This window comes from Tyto alba, unplaced genomic scaffold (genome assembly GCF_018691265.1).
Source record: "Tyto alba isolate M040663 unplaced genomic scaffold, T.alba_DEE_v4.0 Super-Scaffold_30, whole genome shotgun sequence".
Taxonomy (NCBI): Eukaryota; Metazoa; Chordata; class Aves; order Strigiformes; family Tytonidae; genus Tyto; species Tyto alba.
Genome location: NW_024881305.1, coordinates 1,453,872 through 1,473,112, shown reverse-complemented (window position 1 = coordinate 1,473,112; position 19,241 = coordinate 1,453,872). Strand labels below are relative to the sequence as shown.

The window sequence follows — 19,241 nt, the reverse complement described above, 5'->3', positions numbered from 1 at the left end:
CCACGTATAATGGTTAGTGAAGCTCCTGGAGGAAAGGGAGTTCTGCCACCTCAGTCTGAATTCAGTATGCAAATACCCCATGAGCCCTGCGTAGCTGCCTGTGAGGAGTTGGTTGCGTGTGCATCTGCTGCTCTGTAAATCACCACCAAGGACATCTGCCCCACACTCAGGTCCGTGTTAGAAGCTCTGTGATGCTGGTTTCAAACATATTTGGTAAAACTCCTACCGCACAGTTCCCTTTTTCACTGCTGCTGAGCACGTATTGATGCCAACAGGTAAGTTTTGAAACGAGGTTAGCCGAAGCACAGATAAAGAGCAAAGAAAATATGCTGTTAACTGTTAAAGAACCTGGTTCCTGTGGTAGTGGGGCCTGGCCTGAGCTGGGGCTGCTGTTGTGGTGCAGGAGAGGAAGGGGGCAGCAAGCCAGCGCTGGAGCTGGGTGTAAAGGCTGCGGGTGCAGCGCCCCAGCTGTGTTGTGCAACAGGCGGCAGCGCCTGTGCGGGGGGAGCAGCGAGCTGTTCCTGCGGGGCTCAGTGGCTGCCTGGTGGCTTCTGCACAGCGAGTGGAACCTGGTCAGCTCCTGCGGTTATCTCTCATCTTGGGCGGGGGAGGTGTCTTAGCAGTCGGAGTCTGTTTTCTGCAAAACCTGAGGTGCTTTAAAGAACGTGCCTCAAGGCGTTTTCCACTGGGGACGCTGAAGGCTGCTCTGTTTTGCACGGTGATGTGGGCCTGGTGACTGCTGCTGTGCACAAGATAGAGCTGGGGGGGGGCAGACGTGCCCGGTTCCCGGCTGGGGGCTGGGTGGTGGGAGGGCAGAGCAGGCCGGGGTCTGCCTAAAGCTCTGCCCTCGCCTGGGTGGGGACAGGAGCAGCAGCCTGAGCCTTGCTCTTGCTCCTGCGAAGAAATGCTGAACAAATCTTAGGGCTGTGTTTGACCTCTGTGAGAGAGGGAATATGCTCTAATCGGGTGTACGGCGCGTCCAGGATGTGCTGCATGTTCGGGGGCAGAGGCATTCCAGCGCACCCGCTCCAGGCAGCGAGTGGCTTTCAGCCCAAAACTCCGCGGGCAGCCCGGCCTCGAGCGGTGCGGGCCGAGCGGGCTGTAATGGCAGTTTCCAGCTACCAACAGATTTGTTGGTTTTATATAAGGATATTTAAATATGGACAGATGCCCCTAACCTAAAGGGGTGCCTCTCCCATGCCAGCCTTCTTCAAGGGTGAAACGTATGAAATGTAGATTTACGATTTGTAATCTTTTTCTCTGCAAATAGCAAGCCTTATGCTGACTCCAGTGGTGGAGCCGTGCTGATCAGCGGAGATGGGGGACATGTTGCCCCCCCGCCTGGGGAGGCTCGTGAGGCGGCAGGGATGCTGCAGAGGTTGGGCTCTGCTCGCCTGCGTGTAGACCTGTGGGAACCACGTTCTCCTCTTCCTTACCTGGAGCACGGGAACCCCACGCCGAGGTTTGTGCAGTGATGCGAGTGACTCCTGGCCAGACCTCAGCCCCAAGCACAGGGGTTTCCACTCGCTGTCTTCCAAGCCCAAGCCTCTCTTGAAGGCTGCTTGCCAAAAAAAAAAAAAAATCCTTTTCTGTGTTCTCCGGGGGTGGGATGCACTGAGGCTGTGATACAACTGGTCTCCACAGTCCCTGCCAGGGCTCTGGGCCGGAGAGGCTCCGGTTTGGTGTAACATAATTGCTCTTTCCCATAGGCCGTGACTCTAAAGGGTCCCCAGTGGTGTGGAAACAGAACCCCAGATCGGCAGCGTGGTGGCCGGAGCCCCGATGCTCTCCCCGTTGCGTGGGGCCCTGTTCCACCTCCACTTTGTCCTGCTCGGGCTCCTGAATAATGGAAGGGCTGTAAGTGGATCCGGCCCTGCTCTCTGGTTTCCCCAGGGGAAACACGGATGTTTGGCCACCGCCCTGGCGTCGCTCTGCGCCTCTCCTTGCCGGGGATCAGGTGTCGGACGGGAGCTGAGCCGGGGCAGGGTGAGGCTGGGTGCTGCAGGGAGGGTGGGCAGTACCTGCGGTGGGGCCCCTTGGGTCTGTCCCACCCCCGTGCTCGGCTCCAGCCCCAGCTGGGAGGACTGGTCCTGCCCGAACCCCCACGCTGGGTCTGTGCCCACGCAGCCAGGTGCCCATCTCAAAACAGCCTTTGCACCCTGGGGCTACTCTCTCTTCTCCAGTTTATTCTAAGGACAAGCTAAAATATAATGGAATATTTTGGTCAGAAGGAATAAAATTGTGCCTTTTAGCCCCATTTAAGTCACCTCTCTCTTCCCCAGGAAAATAATAATTACTATTTATTATTCAGTGAGCAGGAAGTGTGTGCACCAGGTTTTGGGCCAGAGGAAGGTTTGCGAGCGGCTCTGGTTGTGCCTGAGTGCTGAGGCTGGGCCGGGGCCCTCGCCAGGGGGGACAAGGGGAAAGGCCCTTTCCCTGCACCCCAACCGACATTTGGGATTTGCCCTGCAGCACCAGGGGGTGGCAGGATGGGCTGCCTCGGGCTGGGCTTGCTTTGGAGGGAAAAAGAACCCAGGGCCACGTCGTGGTGGGCACCAGGGGATGTGTCCTGGGCTGTGGATTCCTCTCCCACTCTGGGCAGGCTCATGGATGTGCCTGGAGAGGGTCAAATCCTGCCCTAGCTCTGCTAGATGGCATGTGGGGACTGAAGGGGGATTCTGGTGGACTTGCCGCACCCCGTAGCAGTGCTGCGTGGTCCCTGAAAGCCACGTTTCCATGGCAGGGCTGCCCGCCGCACCCCAGAGCATTGGGGACCCCAGGTCCACCCTGGGCCCCCGCCCTCCCCTTCCTTCCTGTGAGGGCACGGAGGACTGAGCCCGAGTTCCTTCCTGCACAGCGCTGGGGGCCACGGGGCATCTGCAGTGAGAAAAGCCATCCCCATCCTGCAGCTGCTGCTGGTTGTTTCGACAGCCCACGTGAGGCACTGAGCCCCACGTCCCTTCCTTGCTCTGCTGGGTTGCACCGTCCTGGCTCCCTTGGCCCCTCCCGGTGTCTCCCAGCCCCTTCCCGGGTGCGAATGCCAGACTGCCCCGGCTCCAGGGCAGGCAGGGCGTCCCCACCGACCTCCCCGAGGCCCCGTGGGGACAGAGCCATTGGCGTCCCATCATAGGAATTGAAGGATTTAAAAATCAGTGTGGGAAAGGCAAAAGCGAGCGGATCTGGGAGCCTGCGGACGTCTCTTCTTCTCCTTCCTGGTGGCAGCGCCAGCTTCCTGCCCTACCTTTGTCCTCGCAGACGTGTTCGAGGCCAGCGGTTCCGTCTGAACCGAGCAGCCAGGGCCGGAAAGCAGCGTGGGGGATTTGTAGAAGCTGGAGCCCGGGAAGAGACGTTTGGGCCTTTCCAAAGGTAGAAGTCCAGGCCAGTGAGGAGAGGAGGGAAATGGGATCCGCGCTTCTGTGGATAAACGGGGAGGAGGAGGTGGAGGGGAAGGGAAGGGTCTTCCTCTCTGGGTGTTGCGGGTGAGTTGCTGTGTCAGCGATGGGCAGCGCCTGGCTCTGAGCTGGGTGCAAGTGCTGCTGTTGGGTGACTCATGGGTGCTCTGGGGCCGTGTTCCCCGTGCGGGTCTGGAGGAGGGGAGTGGGGGGAGAGAAATGAGGCTTGGAGGGTGGAGGAGCTGCGGCCAAACTGGGCCCTGGGGAAGGGCCCCACATGGTGCACGTTGGCTCGCAAGGATGGAAGGGGCTTTGTCCCCAGCCAGGGCTGCGCTGCCCAGAGCTCCAGCGAGGAGCTGGGGGGTGAGGGGAAACCGTGGTGCCCCCGTGGGGTACATTTTGGGTGGGATCCTGGCAGCCAGCTCTGCCCTGGCCCCGGGGCGTTGGGGGTTGCAGCTCTGGCTCAGCAGCCCTGGAGGTTTCTCCCATCTCAGCACAAGGGCTGGAAAATAAACAGAGGCAGAAAGACGCGACAGCTCCGTGTCGCCAGGCTCCCTGCTCAGCGCAGCGTGTGTTTTCACCTCCGTGCCGCTGAAGCAGCAGGTTTACACGGGAGTTTGGAGTGCTGGGGCTTGGCAAGAGCCCTCGGGGGATCTGATAGTGCCCGGGGGCCTGGAGCTGAGGGTGGGACACCGTCGCTGCTGTCGTGGGATGCCCAGTCTGGGGGGGGGAGGCTGAGGCTGCCCTACCTCCTCCACTGGGGCTGGGGGTCCTTCACCCCATCCCACCCAGGGTCCCCACCAGCGTGACTGGTTCGCTGAGCGCTCACTGGCGTGGGGGGGACGCCAGCGGACGCTCCTCCTCTGCGGGAGGCAGGCGAGGACTCGGGGTGGGGCTTTGCCAAGCAAGAAACCAGAGTCCGGCCAGCCCTGGGGAAGTTGCCAGGGCCGAGCACCCCGGCGAGACAGCGAGGCTGCCTGGCTGCTCCGCCGTGCACCCACGCGCCGGGCGGCCGCGCACTCCGTAAGTCTCTGCTGCCTCGGTGGGAGCATCTGGAGCGGTGCTGGGCAGGAGCCGTCCCGCTGGTGTCATGGGCTGGAGCTGCACGGGAACGGGGTGCCCCAGGGGCCTGGCGGGGGTGAGGACAGGCCTGGGGGTCCCTGTGCTGTGGGGACCAGATCGGACCCGAGTGTCCCCTTACCGCGCTGCCTGCGGGGACCCCTCTGTGCTCTGGGGCTGGAGGAGACTTGGGTTGACCTAAAGCTTTGGCTCCCAGAGTCTTGTGCTACTGAAATGCGGTTTTTCCCCTGCTCCTGGGGGATGAGTCCTGGAGAAGAGACCCCTCCCAGAGCGTGGGGTTGGACCCTGTGCTGGCTCCCGGGGGGCCCAGGACCATCCTGTCCCACGCAGCTCCGAACAGCCGCGATTTACCCACTGGGGACATTGTGCTGCCACAATTTTGCTCGTGTCCTTTGCTCGGGTGGGGGGTGAGTTCTGGCGCTGGGTTACACCCTGCCCCTCTCCGTCCTGGGGACCCCCGCAGGCAGGTGGTGAGGGGCACTGACCCATGGTGCAGGAAACCTGGCGCTTACCGTGCTGGGTGACGCGCAGCCTTTTTTCCGTGCCTCAGTTTCCCCCAGCGTTGAAAGGGGCTTCTCGCAGTGGGAGGGGGAGCCCTGGTCGTTCCCCTCCTCCTGTGCAAGCAGCCCCGCTCTCCCCAGTGCCGGAGGAAGCAGCTGGAGCCGCCTGTGTGCGGGGAGCGTCCGGCCGTTCCTCGCAGCCTCGTGGGACCGACGCTGTGTATTTACTCGCTCTCCTTCCCCTCCGCTGCTGGACTGAGTCATGGCTGCTGCGTCACGTAGCCCGTTTGGCCGGGAATCTCCTACCGAAGTGGAGGAGTTTGGCTCTAGGCGAGTGGCTCGCAGCAGCCAGCTGCTCCTGGCCACTGGCCTAATGTCCCCGCAGCGGGGTGGCTTCTGTGGATATCCCTATATCCGGGGGCATATGAGGGGTGCTGAGCTGAGAGAGATGCTCTGTGGAGGCACCCAGAGGAGGAGCGGGGAGGGCGCTGCATCCCAGTGAGGTGGCCCCTGGTTGTGCCTATCTAGCTGGGCTGCTTCGTTTCTCCACGGGGGCAAAAATCAAAAGCCCAATTTGGGGGTGAGTTATGGGGCAACGCTTGTTACCTTCTGTTAAGCCTGTGATGCTGGAGAGGCGAGGTGCGTGCCACCCCCTTTTCCCCAGGGGCTTCCTGGTCCCACCCCACGGATGAAACCGCTGCCTGTGGGAGCTGGGGGGTGCTGAGCAGCACCTTGTTTTTCATCCAGGCCAGGCCCCTGGCACCCAGCTGCCCTCCCAGCAGCCAGAGAAACCGTTGGCTACCCAGATTATAAATACGCCCAGCCCAGCGCGTGGCCGGCTGCCAAGCCTCGCTGTTCCCAGCTTGCCCCGTGGCCTTGGGGCTGCACCACAGATCGTGGAGGTCTGGGCTCAGAAATCCACCTCCAGGGTGGCCTCGGGGCGCGATGTCCCCTGGCCCAGGATGGGTCCCTGAGCCACCAGCTGCCTCTGCCCCTGCTGCTGCAGGGGAAGGGGAGGGCCATGGCAGTGAGCACCCCCACTTCTCACTCTCTGCTGTGACCTGGACAGAGAATTTTAAGCAGCCCCCAGGAGCTTGTTGTCCCCCTGAGCGCTTTGAAGAACCGGCAATAACCAGAGCTCAGCTACTGCTGGGTTCAAGTTCAGGGGAGGCGGCTCCTCTGCTCTCCTTGGCTGAGATGAGTCTCGCTAATGCCACAGCTCAGCCCAACCCTCCCTAGGAGAGAGCAGCTCGCTCTGTTTTAATTGCTTATCTCTGCGAATCGAGGAATGTTCCTGGGTGAGGTCAGCGTGGCAAGGACAGCGCCGGCTGCTGCAACAGGGGGATCTACCCTGCACCAGCCTGTTGAGATGCTAACCACCCCACCCCACCCCCCCCCCCCCCCAAAGGACTTTTGGGCAGGAAAACGGGGGTTTGCTGCTTAAAATAAACTCAGCACACACTCCAGGACAGTGCCAACAGAGGTGCTGCACCAGCTTCTGCTGTTTGAGTACGAGAGGGCTGGGAGCATCTGCTGCGCCGTGGTGGTTGATGGTGCAGTAATGAATTTAAGGAGAAGTCCTGAGTAAAGCCAAGCCTTTGTCTGGGAAGGCTGGCAGCTTTCCTGGCATTTTGTTATATGGCTTTTCCTCCGTATTTTCAATCAAAGATGCTTTGACCAAAACAAGCCGGTGTGCTGTGAGCAGTTTGGATGGGGCTGACCGTGTCTGCCCCGCCAGGCTGGGCACTCAGTCTCCAATTTCTCCCGTTCCAGGGCAGACCCAGTCATATTTATAATGGAAAAACCCCAGGTGAACACAGGAGCCTTTTAGCCTCCTGCCACACCTACAAGGTAAAATATCTCAAGGGTGGTATGAATTCCTTGAAGGTCACAGCCTTTCCCCCTCCAGGGTGGCTTTCAGGCTGTAGGGAGCAGGGGACATGGGTTGGGCGGGTGAGTTTGGCTGCTGGAGGCAGACGGGGAGCAGGGCAGGCGGGAGCCGGGGACCCGCTTCGCCCTTGCACTGCTGGAAGAGCAGCCCCGGGCCCCTTGGAGACCTGAGCATTTCCCAGGGCTTGGTGCCAACTCCAGAGGGCTTGTCCCAGCGTGCCACCCTGACCCGAAAGCCTTCCCCGAGGGATGTCCCCTGTGTTTCTTCTGCCTCCAGCCCCGGGGCTGCTGTGCGGGGTGTTGGCAGGTCTGGTGGATCGTTTTTTTTTTCCTGGTTGGATTGTGGGGTCCTGCCCCTGCCTGCCCTAAGGGGATGGTGCACGGCTGCTTCCCAACAACCCGGGGCTGTCCCTGGGTGCGCAGCTCTGGGTGCTCTGGGCAGAGGGGACAGCCCCAGGGGTGCATCCACCTCACCATCCTGGCCAGGGGATGGTGGTTTTCCCGGGGCTGTGCCCTGCCCTGACGCACCCCTTCCTCCTGCAGGCCTCAGCGTGCCGGCCCGGTGCTATGCGATGCTCCCCGAGGCGCTCCCTCACTGCTGCGCTCCTAGTCTCCTTCCTCTTCCTTCTCCTCCTCCTCTTCCTCCATGGGGGCAGCCAGCAGGAACAGGATCCCCTGGAGGTGAGTCCCCCACCAGTGCTGTCCCACTGGAGGGGCCGCTGGAGCATCCTCCATCCCTGCCTGACCCACATGGACCCCAACCCCAGCTCTGCTCCCTTCCCTGCACTGTATCACCCCCAAACCGCAGCTCTGCCTTCTCCTCTCCCTGGGGTTGCCCTGTGCAGGACGGGGGTTCCCCTTGTTGTCATTCCCCCTTGCTCACGCGTGTCCATGGTGCTCTGGGGTCTGACCTGGCTGCCTGTGGCTCCCATCCAGGTGGAGCTTAGGGGCTTGGCCCCAGCCATGGTCCTGCAGATGCTGCAGCCGGAAGGAGCCCAGCACATCCTCAGGACCACGGATGACCTCTCTGCACTCCACAATGTCTCCTACCACCTCCTCGCTGGCTCCGTGTCACCCCACAAAAGTGAGTGGCCCCGGGACCCTGGGCTGAGCAGGGCTCTGGGTTTGCACATCTCTCCTGTCACAGTTGCACATCCCGGCCTGGACCTGCCCCATCACTGCTGCTGTCAGGGCAGGGGCTGCTCCCAATCTTTTTAGGATGGGGGACCCGCTCATACATGGTGACCTCCCCCCTAGCCGGCCTTCGCTGCCCCGTCTGGGAAGGTGGAGGGGCAGAGGAAGGTCTGTGTGCTCCAAGCATCGTCCATGCTTCTGCACCTTGGGACAGGGGTGACCACAGACACCTCGGGTTTCCCCAGATCTCTGTGGGGAGGGTAGCTGAGATCCCATCTTCCCAGTCAGGAAGGTGAAGATGGTGGGGCTGGAGCACTGGGACAGCCACATAGTGTGGGAGAGGTGGGTCAAGCTCTTGGACAGATGCATGAAAAAAGCAATTCCCATACAAAGACCAGGGGAAGGAGCTTAGAGCAGCCCCACACGAGCCTGAGCTGATGCCAGAGGTCCAGTACAAGCATGGTGCCGCACAGAGCAGCGGCAACAGAAGCTGCAGGGAAGCTGAACAAATGCCGAAGGACGCCTCACCCCAGCATGGTTGCATCTCTGCGAGGTTGAGCAGGGTAGGGACCTGCTTCCAGGATGCGTAGCCACGCCACGAAGCCATCCCTGCCCCGCAGCCTGTCTCTGCACTATTCCTTCCCCAGGTTTGGCTTTTTTAAAGGTGTTTTTCCCAAGTATTTCTTCTTCAGAGGAGCCTCTGACTTCTCATCCTGTCCTCTCCCTACTATTTGGGCCAATTTTGGGTGCCTTCTGAGGTGCTGGGGGCTTCAGCTTCAGAAAGGACCTGCTGGCCTTGGACATGGGTCTATAAATAACATTAACCATTCAGGTTGGACACGTGGAGAGCTTTTTGGAGCTCCCTCCTTTGACTTGCAGGGAAAACCCTCACCGTGGTGCATCCCAGGTCACCCTCAGCCTGCTAATGCCCTTCCTTTGCCTTGCAGAATTCTTGGCAGTGGGACTGGCATCAGTGCAGCGGCCACGCGGCCACTACCTCCCGGCCACACTCCAATCCCTCTTCAAGCAGTCGACGGAGGAGGAGCTGCAGGAGATGGTGGTGGTGGTGCACCTGGCTGATGCGGACCCCGGGTGGAACACGCGTGTGGCCGCCAACATCGCCCACAAGTTCGCTCACCACATCCTCCTGGGCCGGCTCCTGCTTATCCATGCTCCCCACGAGTTCTACCCCACCCTGGAGGGCCTCAAGAGAAACTACAACGACCCAGAGGAGCGGGTGAGGTTCAGGTCCAAGCAGAACGTGGACTACGCCTTCCTCTTTGCCTTCGCCGCCAACCTCTCCTCCTACTACTTGATGATTGAGGACGATGTGTGGTGTGCCAAGTCCTTCTTGACAGCCATCCGCAAGGCACTGGCTTCCCGGGAAGGCTCCAACTGGGCCACCCTTGAGTTCTCCAAGCTGGGCTACATTGGTAAGCTCTACCACTCCAGTGACCTTCCTCGCCTGGCTCGCTTCCTCCTCCTCTTCTACCAGGAGATGCCCTGTGACTGGCTGCTGGTCCACTTTCGCCTCCTGCTCACCCAGAAGGACGTCATCCGCTTCAAGCCCTCCCTCTTCCAGCACATGGGCCTCTACTCCTCCTTCCAGGGCACCGTCAACCGGCTGGAGGACGACGAGTTCCAGGCCGATGCCTTGGACCTTCCAGACAACCCACCAGCGGCCTTGTTCACCAGCATGTCCGTCTTTGAGAACTACGAGCCCCTCAAGGCTTACAGCACGGCAGAGGGGTATTTTTGGGGTAAGGACCCAGCAGCTGGCAGCGTCTTCTCTGTCGTTTTCCAGCAGCCGGCCCGCGTGACCCGTGTGCGGGTGCGCACAGGCTCCGCCGAGCGCCGGGGTGACATCCTGCACGCGGGGGTGCTGGAGCTGGGCCGGCGGCGGCAGGCCGACGGCCGGGACTGCTCTGCCTACACCACCGTGGGCACCTTTGAGAAAGGGACGTTTGAGCAGCGGGGGCTGGAGAGGGGCACGCCCGGCCCCGTGGAGTGCGTGAGGATCCGGGTGACCCGGGACCAGAGCGAGTGGCTCATCATCCAGAGCATCGACATCTGGACCACGGGAGGCACCTGACCACCGCGGTGCCAGGGTGCCGAAGCACCTGGATTTTGCACTGAGGGCCTTTGTTCTTTCACTCCCGTTTTTGAGAAAGAATTAAATTATCGACTCCCTCTGGCGCTGCCACCCGTCTCGCGAGGGATGGCCGGCGCTGCTGCGGGACGTGCCTGGGGCCGAGAGCAGTGCCCAGCGAGCAGAGCAGGGGTGCGGGGGGGCAGCAGAGGCTTGGGCGTTTCAGGCTGGGCGGTAGAAAACATTTCCTCCTTGGGAGGATGGTGTACAGGACAAAGCTAATTGGCTAATTAATAAATCAAATCATTAACCAGGCAGTGGTATTTTTTGCAACCTCTCCACACCATCTGAGTTTTCTAACCTGACAACTCATGATTTCTAACCTGCATTTTTTTTTTTTTTCCTCTCCTATCCCCTTTTCAAGCTGTCCCTGGGAGGGGTCGGGGGAAGGTGTGGGGGTGCTGCTCACCAAACCCCTCCTCCTCCAGGCTAAGGGGCCCAGGGGTCCAGTTGCTGGGAGCAGGAACTCTAGCACTGGTGGTCCCTGATGTCTCGGTGCCGATCAGAGGGGCACCGGCCACCAGATGGACCCACCACACCAGCTCATCCAGCCCCTGCGGGTGTTCAGACCCTTCAAACAGATTTTCCCCGCCTCAAGGGGCTGCAGTTCCCAAGGACCGCACCCTGCATCCATGAGGGAATCACACCAAGGGGGGAGATGGGCTTTCTAAAATGGGGAGAATGGTCCAGTGATTGACCACCACAGAATAGGGAAAATGTGACCTCGCTGTAATATGAAGCTGTGGGTATGTTTTAGCCCAGCGAGGTGCTGAAGGGTAAGGGGGGTAGAGGCAGGCTGCAGGCACAGAGCCCTAAAAAGCTTCTGTTGAGATTTGTCTGGCAGGATCAGCTTGGAGGGCTGGATCCTGCTGGGCAGCTCGATCAAAAGCTGTTGGCACTAAGCACACGAGGCGGTGGGTGACCGGCGCCTCTCCCAACTGGGCTTTTAGCAACAATTGCTCAGCTTTAAACAAACGAGGAATTCTGATCTGCTTGGCCCTCCCACGAGACAGCTCAGAGCAGTTTGTCACCGGCTTGTGCCAAGCAGGAGCGCTCTGGGTTGCCGGTGTTTTAAGCCCGGCTCTCCTGGAGCAAAACACTCACCCTCTGCGCAGAGAGAGGCGCCCGGCAGTGCCGGGGGACCCACCCGCAGTGCCGAAACACCCGAGTGCCAGAACCACAGCTCGGTCTTGAGGCCTTGCATCAACTTGCCTGCTGGGCACCTGAAAGCATCCTGGAAAGCAGCTGCTCAGTGCTGGGAGCCCCAGGCCTGGCGTGATGGGACCTTTTCCTGAAGAAAAAGCCAGCCATGTAATAGATCTTTATCTGCATTTAATACAGAGATGCTACATGATAAACTCCAGCACCTTCCTGACATCATAAGTGTTCTCAGTGGGATCAATATACACCTTGCAGAATCACTTCAGGTTCCTCCACAGAGCCCAAGTACAGTCAGAGCTCTTGGAGTGTTTTGAGTAGCACAAGTGTCCCCTTTCCAGGGTCCCAAGACTCAGACAAGTGTTTACAGTGCCCCAGTAGAGCCTTTGCCTCAGTTCTCAGACACAAATGCTCCTGACCACACTGTGAAAGCATCAAGGGTTACCAATGTGGGTAACAAATGGAAAGCTTTCACCCCAGTATGTTTTTATGCACTGCCAAAGCAGGAAAAGATGTAACTGTAAATCAACCTTTTTTACCTGTTGGTCTCTTCTGAATGTACTAATCAGTTTTGTGATATTCACTTACACAGAAACAAACTGCAATCTCAGTTATGCTGGTGTAAATCTGGATAGATTCCACGGAAGAGTGGAAATCCACTCTGTTTACACCAGGGTAAGTGCAAGGAGCAGCTGACCACTGACCCCTCCTGCTCCTGCCAGTGCAACGCACTTGTCTGAGCACCACGAAGCCCAGTTAACGTTGGTGCAAACTGGAGAAGGAGGAGGCTTCTTCATCCTGGAGGAGCGCTACATAATTTATTCCACATAAGAATTATCCCGCTGTTTTTATCCCAGGAAGACTCAGCCAGCTTCCAAACGCTCCGTACCGAGAGCCCTGTCTCCGATGCGGGGGTGGGCTGGCCGAGACTTCAGTCCCAGCACCGCGTGCTGGAGCTGCAGCCCCTCCTCGAGCCAGCCCGCGACCGACCGGGGCAGCGGCGCTGCACACGGCCATTTACATGCAGCCACGGGGCTACCGATCAGTGCAGGTCTCAGCCGGGCAAGGGTTAAGGAGCCTCTGGGCTGAGAGGTAGAGGGCAAGGGGACAAAACCAGAGGCAAACATTTTGGTCTGCTTCTCTCTACGGAGACGGTAAATCAGAGAGGGTTAGAGCTTTCAGTCAAATACCACGGATGGCCTGAAGGATGACTAGCTGTCCGTCTCGACCAGCGGAGCTACCCTGTCTCTCGGGAAGTGGTGCCGCGTAGCTCGAAGATCTAGCTCAGCATCTTGTGGCGGTCGAAAACTGTCTTCCTCTGCTCTTGCACCTGGCGCTTCCAGCGCTGCTGGGCCCCCTCCACCCTCTCCAGCACCGTGTTGGCTCTAGCGCCAGACGGGGTGGGGGCTGCAGCCAAGGAGCGCACATCCTGCAAGGGAAAGGAACGGTGAAAGAGGTCAAGGCATGCCCAGCGCAAACACAGAACGTGGCAGCTTGATTCTGGGAGAAATTTCAACTGAAAGAGCAAGTCAAGGCTTGGGTCGTCCTGATGAAGACCCTCATTTTCAGAGCTCCTCAACACCAGCCCCGCAACTGCAGCTGGAAAGCTTGCTCTTGGGGACCACCCGTGGTAAAGTCACAGGCCCCAAATAAAAAGTTGCCAGGAGAGCAACTGCACTAACTTTAAACCTGTGCTGGAAGTCCTCTGCTAGGAGTCTGCAAGGAGCAGTGCTGCTAAAGCAAACTGCATCACCCTGCTGAAATCAGGCCAACAATTTCCGTTGTCCTCCACGCACTAGCTTACACAGTAGCTGCTCATCTGTTTCGTGGACAGTGCTGCAGGACTTTTGTCCAGCCCTCATCTTCAGACTGCTCCAAACAACCACACTTCCGCTGCAGTAACGTCAGAAGGCCCCTTGGATCCATCATGGCACACAAAGACCAAGGCAGTCACAAGGTCTATCCCAAAGAGTTTACAGTCCAGCACGTTGGAATAAGATAAACCTCACCTGATATCAGGCATTTATAGTGTGCACCTAGATCAAAACCTGAATTATTGCTGTGGAGCAGTGGAGCAAAAGCATACACTTTTGGGATAAAATTAATCTCCTCCTGCAGGACCTCCTTTTTTCAGCAGAGGGAGGTAATGGGTAGACTTCATGTCAGAGCAGCTACTCCTCACTTACATCAGCATATGAAAGAATTGGGCCAAATAGTTTACACCTACAACAAAGTATAATCAGGACAGTCTGATCCAGTGGTTTTCTGAGACTAGGAAAGGATAGCATCTTCAAACGTTGCACAACTGAGCTAATCACTGGCATCCAGAGGCACCGACTCCTAGGGAAGGGTCTCCTCATGAGCCTCCTCCCTGCAGCAGCAGCCTGGGGCTCACTGAGAGAAGGAACTCAGCTCCGGGAGAGCTCAGCCTAGCACTGACCCCACCAAACTGCCTGAATGTGCGAAAGCCCCAGGGAAAGCTGCGTGGCAGAGCCACACACTACACTAACAGGCAGCAAGTCTTGGACAGCCCTCACATGCTGCAAACAGAGCATGAGCCACAGATGCAATCAAGCATGAGAGCTAATCACCGTACCCCCAGAAAAGATGGGATCTGAGTGAAATTCTGCTCTGGGGAGAAGCACAAGGAACAAGAGCCTGCATATAACAGGGCCCAGCCCCAGAGCAGGGTCAAACAATAGCACGTCAGAGGCCGCTCTTTTGAGCACCTAGAAGAGAGGCCAGCCCCATGTTTCAGCAAATAATTAAACCCATCCTTCCCTGGAAGCTCATCATCAAGTAACTACACCTAGGACACCGCACAAACAGGAACCGTTTGACCTATGGTTTCATCTAGACGGACACACCAAATTAAGATCACTTGGTAAAGAGCCACCCCCTGCCCCAGAGGACAAACCTCATCTTGTGCTCCTAATACAGAACTTGTACTTCAGATATTCCCTTCTGCTTCAGCATGATCTGCACAGATTTGAGTCTAAATGTTCACACCTGTGCTAAGCGCCCAAAAAGCAACAGCACTGGTCCCACACTGCATCAGAAGGGACAAGCCCGAGGTCACTCTGTTTCCCTGTCAGCCATTCTCTTGTCACCCTACCACCCTGCCTCCACCATGCCCGCGGCCACCCACGTGCAGCCTCACCTCATTCTCCTCCTCGTTGTGCAGGGGCTGGGTATAAGCATCTGGCTTCCGGATCAGAGGGTCCACCAGCACAAGGAAAGCCATGTAAAGCAGCAGTGCCCCCACCACGGACAAGTAAATGATGATGATCACCTGCAGTTAAGTGCAGCACAGCGGAAAAGGATCAGTGGTGTAAGGTAAGAAGCACCACAGAGACCAGGAAGTTCCCTTCACAGCTGCCTCCGATGTTTGATCTCTCTTTCTAATTTTGCTCACTAGAAAGTCTCTTGCACTTGCGGGAAGGGTGATGAGACGCAAGTGCCACCACTGCACAAACCACGCTGACTTCCACACCGTGCCAATTTAGGACACATGCTGCTTATGGAAGAAAACCAACAAGATGGTTCCCCAGCCAGAGGTGCTTGGAACTGTCACACACCCTCAGCAACGACCACTGGGCTCCCGTGCAGCCTGCTCCTCACTGCCAGGAGCCCTCCTGACTCAGACATGGTGCCCCTGGTACTACCTCTGTGTACTAGCTGTGGTAGTTTTATTTTCCCTTTCTGGGCTCTTCTCCAGGAACCCATCAGTCTAGCTGTGCCTGGGATGGCGTGGCATGGCAAGGAGGAGTCAGCCACAGGGAGCAGACCCACAGTTACCTTGATGGTGGTGGTGCTGCGCTCCTCGTACTTGCACTCACACAGCAGGCAGTAGGCCTCCACATCATTCCCTGGCACCGGCATCGGCTCCACAACATGCAGGCAGTTGCTGCAACACAAAGAAACCAAAATCAGGATGAGGTGAAACCAATGCTCTGTGGAAAGATGCTGGGGTGACTTTTTCTGTGTCCCAGCCTTCCTGTCAGGGTGATAATGCTGATGTGGTTTTAAGAGTTCCCCTCACAGCTCAGGTAGCCCAAAACTCCTGGGATAGACTGTCCAAGTGCCTTCTGCAGGGATCTGGTCCAGGTGAAAAGGACTGGAGGTTACACCCTCCATCTGCTGAGAGCCTTGCCTTAAGAAATGATGTCTCCCAGATTCCTCAATCTCTGTTCAAAAAAATGCCCCTCGCCTGGGTTGAATACCACCTACCAAAACAGCTTCCTCTGCAAATGTACAGGCAGAGAATTAACTCCCTTAGCACCAGCTGGAAACTCCAGAGCATTGACTTTCAGGGACTGACCCCTCAGGCTTCAACCCACAACTCACCAGTCCTTCTGCGACACATTCTTGTTGTAAATGTGCCCACTGATGTTCCGGTACGGGGGACAGATGCACTTGCAGCGGATGTCCTCTGAGCTCTGCAGAAGCAAGAGGAGACGACATCAGTGAGTGAACACCGGCGTGCAGTTCTGCTGCCCTCACCACCCAGGGGTGGGGGAAAAGGCAAAACACTCAGAGAGAGGGCTTCACACCATGTCTCTTCCTGCGCTGCTTCCTTCACACCAATAACTTCCCAGTTTTATGATGTCTTGAGCACCTCTGCTCCAGACAATAGGTAGTGTTCAAATAAATTGTAAAATTAAAATACCCAAACACAGCAGAAGGCAGGGCAGAGGCACTGTCATGTATATTCACAACTCTACATATGATAAATACACAACTGCTATAGCACTCCTTACCTTTGCACGCTTCCACAGAAAAACAGTTGCTTCTCTGACATTTTTGTTTCTGTTGTACTATACACGCGGTTCAGGGCTTGCGCCTGAAACTGTTCACTCACCTTGCTGGCTTGTGCTGGATGAGAAAGGATGCAGCACAGCAGCACGATCAGCAGCACGGAGCTCGCACACTTCCGAGAGCACTGGGCAAACATCATGGAAGCCTGAGGAAACAGAAATTCACATCCAGGGTAGGGGATCTCAGCTGAACGCAGCCAGAATGAGAAAGTCTGAGCTTTCTTTTTTGGCCTACTTGCCTCTATTTTACTCAGCAAGTAGAAATTTATCCCTGAATCAAGGCCGATGCCAGTGAGAAACTCCTGGAAACACTTTACACAGATCCCAGGAAACACTCCTATCAGAAAGACTTCCACCATCTAGAGCCACATATCCAAACTATCCCAGTCCTGCAAAAAAATATTGCTGACTTCCTTACAATTTGGCCTCTGCAACTCCACATAACCTCCTGTTACTCTCTTACTGTTGTGGACATCTGCAACAGGTATTTCGCTGCTGACAGTTTTGTCCAGTAGACAAAACTGAATACAGAATAATAATAATAGAATAATAATAATAGAATTCTGAATACAGAATAATAACAGAACCAGAAAAAACATGGACCAAGAATGACCTAAAGAAGTACACTGGGGCCTCATTGCTGTACTGTATAATAAATGTTAAATCATTCATCTTCTGATACTCAGTTTTGCTTTGAGTCAGCATATGGGTCAGCATATTTTCCTCTCTTGTAAGCCATGAACTATGGCAAGCGGGTGTAATATTTACCAACTCCTAAACCTCCTTTACCTCAAGATACCTGTTGAGTAAAATCCTAATTTTTAAAAATTATTTCAAGTTGCTAGCTTGGTGAATTCATTATATGCCTTTTGCTACATATGCATAAAGTTGTTCTAGAGATGTGTGTTTGCACAAAACCAAAAGAATAGGAGTTTGTTTTCTTTGCCATAAAAAGCAAAGCTAGTCTTAGCAAGGTTGGCAACAGCATCAGGCTTGGAGACCAAAGGCACAGCAGGCCTGGTGCTACCTTGGGGAGAGCTCTGAAAAGCCACCGCAGCGCAGCTTCCTTCGGGGAAGGTAATTTACACCTTCATTAATCAGCTCCATACGGCACAACTAATCCCACAGCTGACTCCAGGAGCTTATACTCTATTACCTAACACAATTCCATTAGTATTTACATCACTGGAATATTCTATCACCGTTTATCTTATGTCAACACTCTAAAAATTAATGTTATGGATTACAAACACCAAGTTTCCCTCTTCTTTATCTAAACAAAACACCACTTCTAACAAGCTGACCTCCCAAAAACATCAAAATGCATTCCAGTCTTATCCTCTTATCGCAGGATTTCTTAACCCTTTGCACTAGTTAGCAGAAATTCCTGAAACAATGGTTCTTTCTTTGGAGACACCCTTGCACACCAGGGTTTTAGCACTTCACCTGAAATGCTGGTTAAGGTGGGACTGATCTGAGCTGTACAATGCACATTCCCCATTGTAAGTGGTTTTGGACCACTGCTTGTTTGAATTTTTAACTCAATGATGCAGTGCATACCTGGAATTTAGGTTTAGCCTGCTCAACTAAACTCAGATCATGTGAACAACTCTTAACTGTCATTTTTAATGAAAGCAGGGGAAACACGATTTAATAAAATTAGAGGGAAATACCATGTTTACCAGGAACAAAATAAAAACTTGCAATGATACCTAGACAGAGTCCACTCATCATGGCCTGTAAGACACCAGCGGCCACACAAAGGGCCGTTTCCACGCAGCTCTTTCCAAGTTTGACAGCGTATGTTCGAAGGGGCATTTGCACGCATGCCTTAGAGCTCCTGCCCTCCAGAGAGTCTGTCTAAAAGCATCTGTATCTGGCCCACAAGCCAGCAGCGCTCTGAATGACACGGGAGGAGAGGGACTCGCGTGGTGAAGGTCTCAGTGACTGAGGAGTGGGGCGGCTCCCAGGCAGGAGCCCCCTCAAAAGGAGACCCAGAGCACCACGGCACGCACCCACCCCGGGCCCCTTCTCCTTCTCCATCACCTGGAGCCCTTTTAAGATTAAATCGCGATGGTTCCGACACGTTGCCCAGCACCGCCCCACGCCGGGACCTGCGCTCTACCCTCCGCCGACAACCAACCGACCCACTCGGGGCTCCCCGGTCCCACGCCGGGAGGGGGCTTATCCCCCGGCGCCGACCCCTCAATTCCTGCCGAAGGGCCGCGGATGCTCGGCCCCTCAGGGGCTCCCGCACCCCCTCTGCGCCCCGCTCCCGCGGCCCAGCCCCTCGGGACGGCCCCGGGAATCCGGGCCGTCGCTGCCAGAGCGCCCCCGCCCACCGAGCAACGACCCCCCGGGCTGCCCCCACAGCGAGGCACCGGGCCCCGGCGGGCGGGAAGCGGAGCAAGGAAGGGTACGGAACGGAACGGAACGGAACCGGCCCGGCCTCCCCTCAGGCCGCCCCGAGCGCGACCCCCGCCCAGCCCTACCTGCCCCTGGGCACCAGCGCGGCCGCTCACCACCCCCGGCCCCAGCGCGGAAAGCCCCGCCCTCTCCCCCCGTTTCTGCTCGCTCATTGGCTGCGACGGGTGACGTCCAATGACAGGCAGTACCCGTGGCCAGTCGGAAGGCGGGCCGCCCGGCCGGGTCCTGAGGAGCTGGTCCGCACCCCCCCGGCCGCCCCACAGAGCTGAGGGGGCGGGCGGGCGGGCGGCTGGGGGGCTACCGGCGGTGAGGGGGCCAAGGACCCGGGAGTGTCTGGGCGGCATCGCCATGGCAGGGCCGTGTTAGGTGGACCTGGCGCCGGGTCTGAGCCACGGGGGAGCCCCGGTACCCCTCAGGGCACCGGCTCGCTTCTCAGCTGCCGTGCGAGGCCACCAGACGTGTTGCTGTGTGCATCAAAGGGGAAATCTCGGGCCACAGTGGTGCCCTCGGTTATGTTTTTGAGCTGATGCACGGTTATAAATGATAATCGTGATCCCCTAGGCTCAAAGGGTCTGTAATCAATCTCTTGTATTAGAAACCAATGACTCAGTTTTGCTCCATTGTTGTGCCAAGAATGTTGTGCCTTTCCAAGGCCATGGGGTCTTGTGTTTGCCCAAAGAGAACATTTCTGAGA

The 19,241-nt window shown here is 57.0% G+C and overlaps 2 protein-coding genes across 10 annotated transcripts; one reads left to right on the top strand and one right to left on the bottom strand.

Annotated features, from left to right (window-relative positions):
• The first annotated feature begins 1,354 nt into the window (after nt 1–1,354).
• Nucleotides 1,355–10,400, top strand: LOC104368412 (alpha-1,6-mannosyl-glycoprotein 4-beta-N-acetylglucosaminyltransferase-like). Of its 8 annotated transcripts, none has more exons than XM_042800262.1 (6): nt 1,368–1,462; nt 3,256–3,366; nt 6,746–6,823; nt 7,406–7,543; nt 7,799–7,946; nt 8,944–10,400. In XM_042800262.1, exons 4-6 carry the CDS (start codon nt 7,430–7,432, stop codon nt 10,086–10,088), a joined length of 1,407 nt encoding a protein of 468 aa, XP_042656196.1. In that variant the 5' UTR covers nt 1,368–1,462; nt 3,256–3,366; nt 6,746–6,823; nt 7,406–7,429; the 3' UTR covers nt 10,089–10,400. The 8 variants fall into 8 exon arrangements, with proteins under 8 accessions (XP_032857798.1, XP_042656196.1, XP_042656197.1 ...); XM_042800263.1 differs by lacking the exon at nt 1,368–1,462 and adding an exon at nt 1,802–1,857; XM_033001907.2 differs by lacking the exon at nt 6,746–6,823 and having other exon boundaries at nt 1,355–1,462.
• A 1,059-nt stretch (nt 10,401–11,459) lies between these two features.
• On the bottom strand, nt 11,460–18,678 carry TMEM9 (transmembrane protein 9). Of its 2 annotated transcripts, XM_033001994.2 has the most exons (6): nt 18,613–18,678; nt 16,165–16,266; nt 15,651–15,742; nt 15,102–15,210; nt 14,464–14,595; nt 11,460–12,732 (listed from the first exon to the last, which is right to left on the bottom strand). In XM_033001994.2, the coding sequence occupies exons 2-6, from the start codon at nt 16,258–16,260 to the stop codon at nt 12,583–12,585; spliced, it is 579 nt and encodes a 192-aa protein (XP_032857885.1). In that variant the 5' UTR covers nt 16,261–16,266; nt 18,613–18,678; the 3' UTR covers nt 11,460–12,582. The 2 variants fall into 2 exon arrangements, with proteins under 2 accessions (XP_032857885.1, XP_009974036.2); XM_009975734.3 differs by lacking the exon at nt 18,613–18,678 and having other exon boundaries at nt 16,165–16,479.
• Nucleotides 18,679–19,241: the final 563 nt, after the last annotated feature.

Excerpts from the sequence above, each read along its gene's own strand:
- TMEM9 (XM_009975734.3), bottom strand. The coding sequence starts at position 16,479 with ATGGTGGAAGTCTTTCTGATAGGAGTGTTTCCTGGGATCTGTGTAAAG. Across the intron at positions 15,743-16,164 it reads ATCCAGCACAAGCCAGCAAG|AGCTCAGAGGACATCCGCTG; the intron begins GTGAGTGAACAG and ends TTGCTTCTGCAG. Across the intron at positions 14,596-15,101 it reads GCAGCACCACCACCATCAAG|GTGATCATCATCATTTACTT; the intron begins GTAACTGTGGGT and ends ACTTAACTGCAG.
- LOC104368412 (XM_042800260.1), top strand. The coding sequence starts at position 6,683 with ATGGGGCTGACCGTGTCTGCCCCGCCAGGCTGGGCACTCAGTCTCCAA. Across the intron at positions 6,824-7,405 it reads CCTCCTGCCACACCTACAAG|GCCTCAGCGTGCCGGCCCGG; the intron begins GTAAAATATCTC and ends TTCCTCCTGCAG. Across the intron at positions 7,947-8,943 it reads CTCCGTGTCACCCCACAAAA|AATTCTTGGCAGTGGGACTG; the intron begins GTGAGTGGCCCC and ends TTTGCCTTGCAG.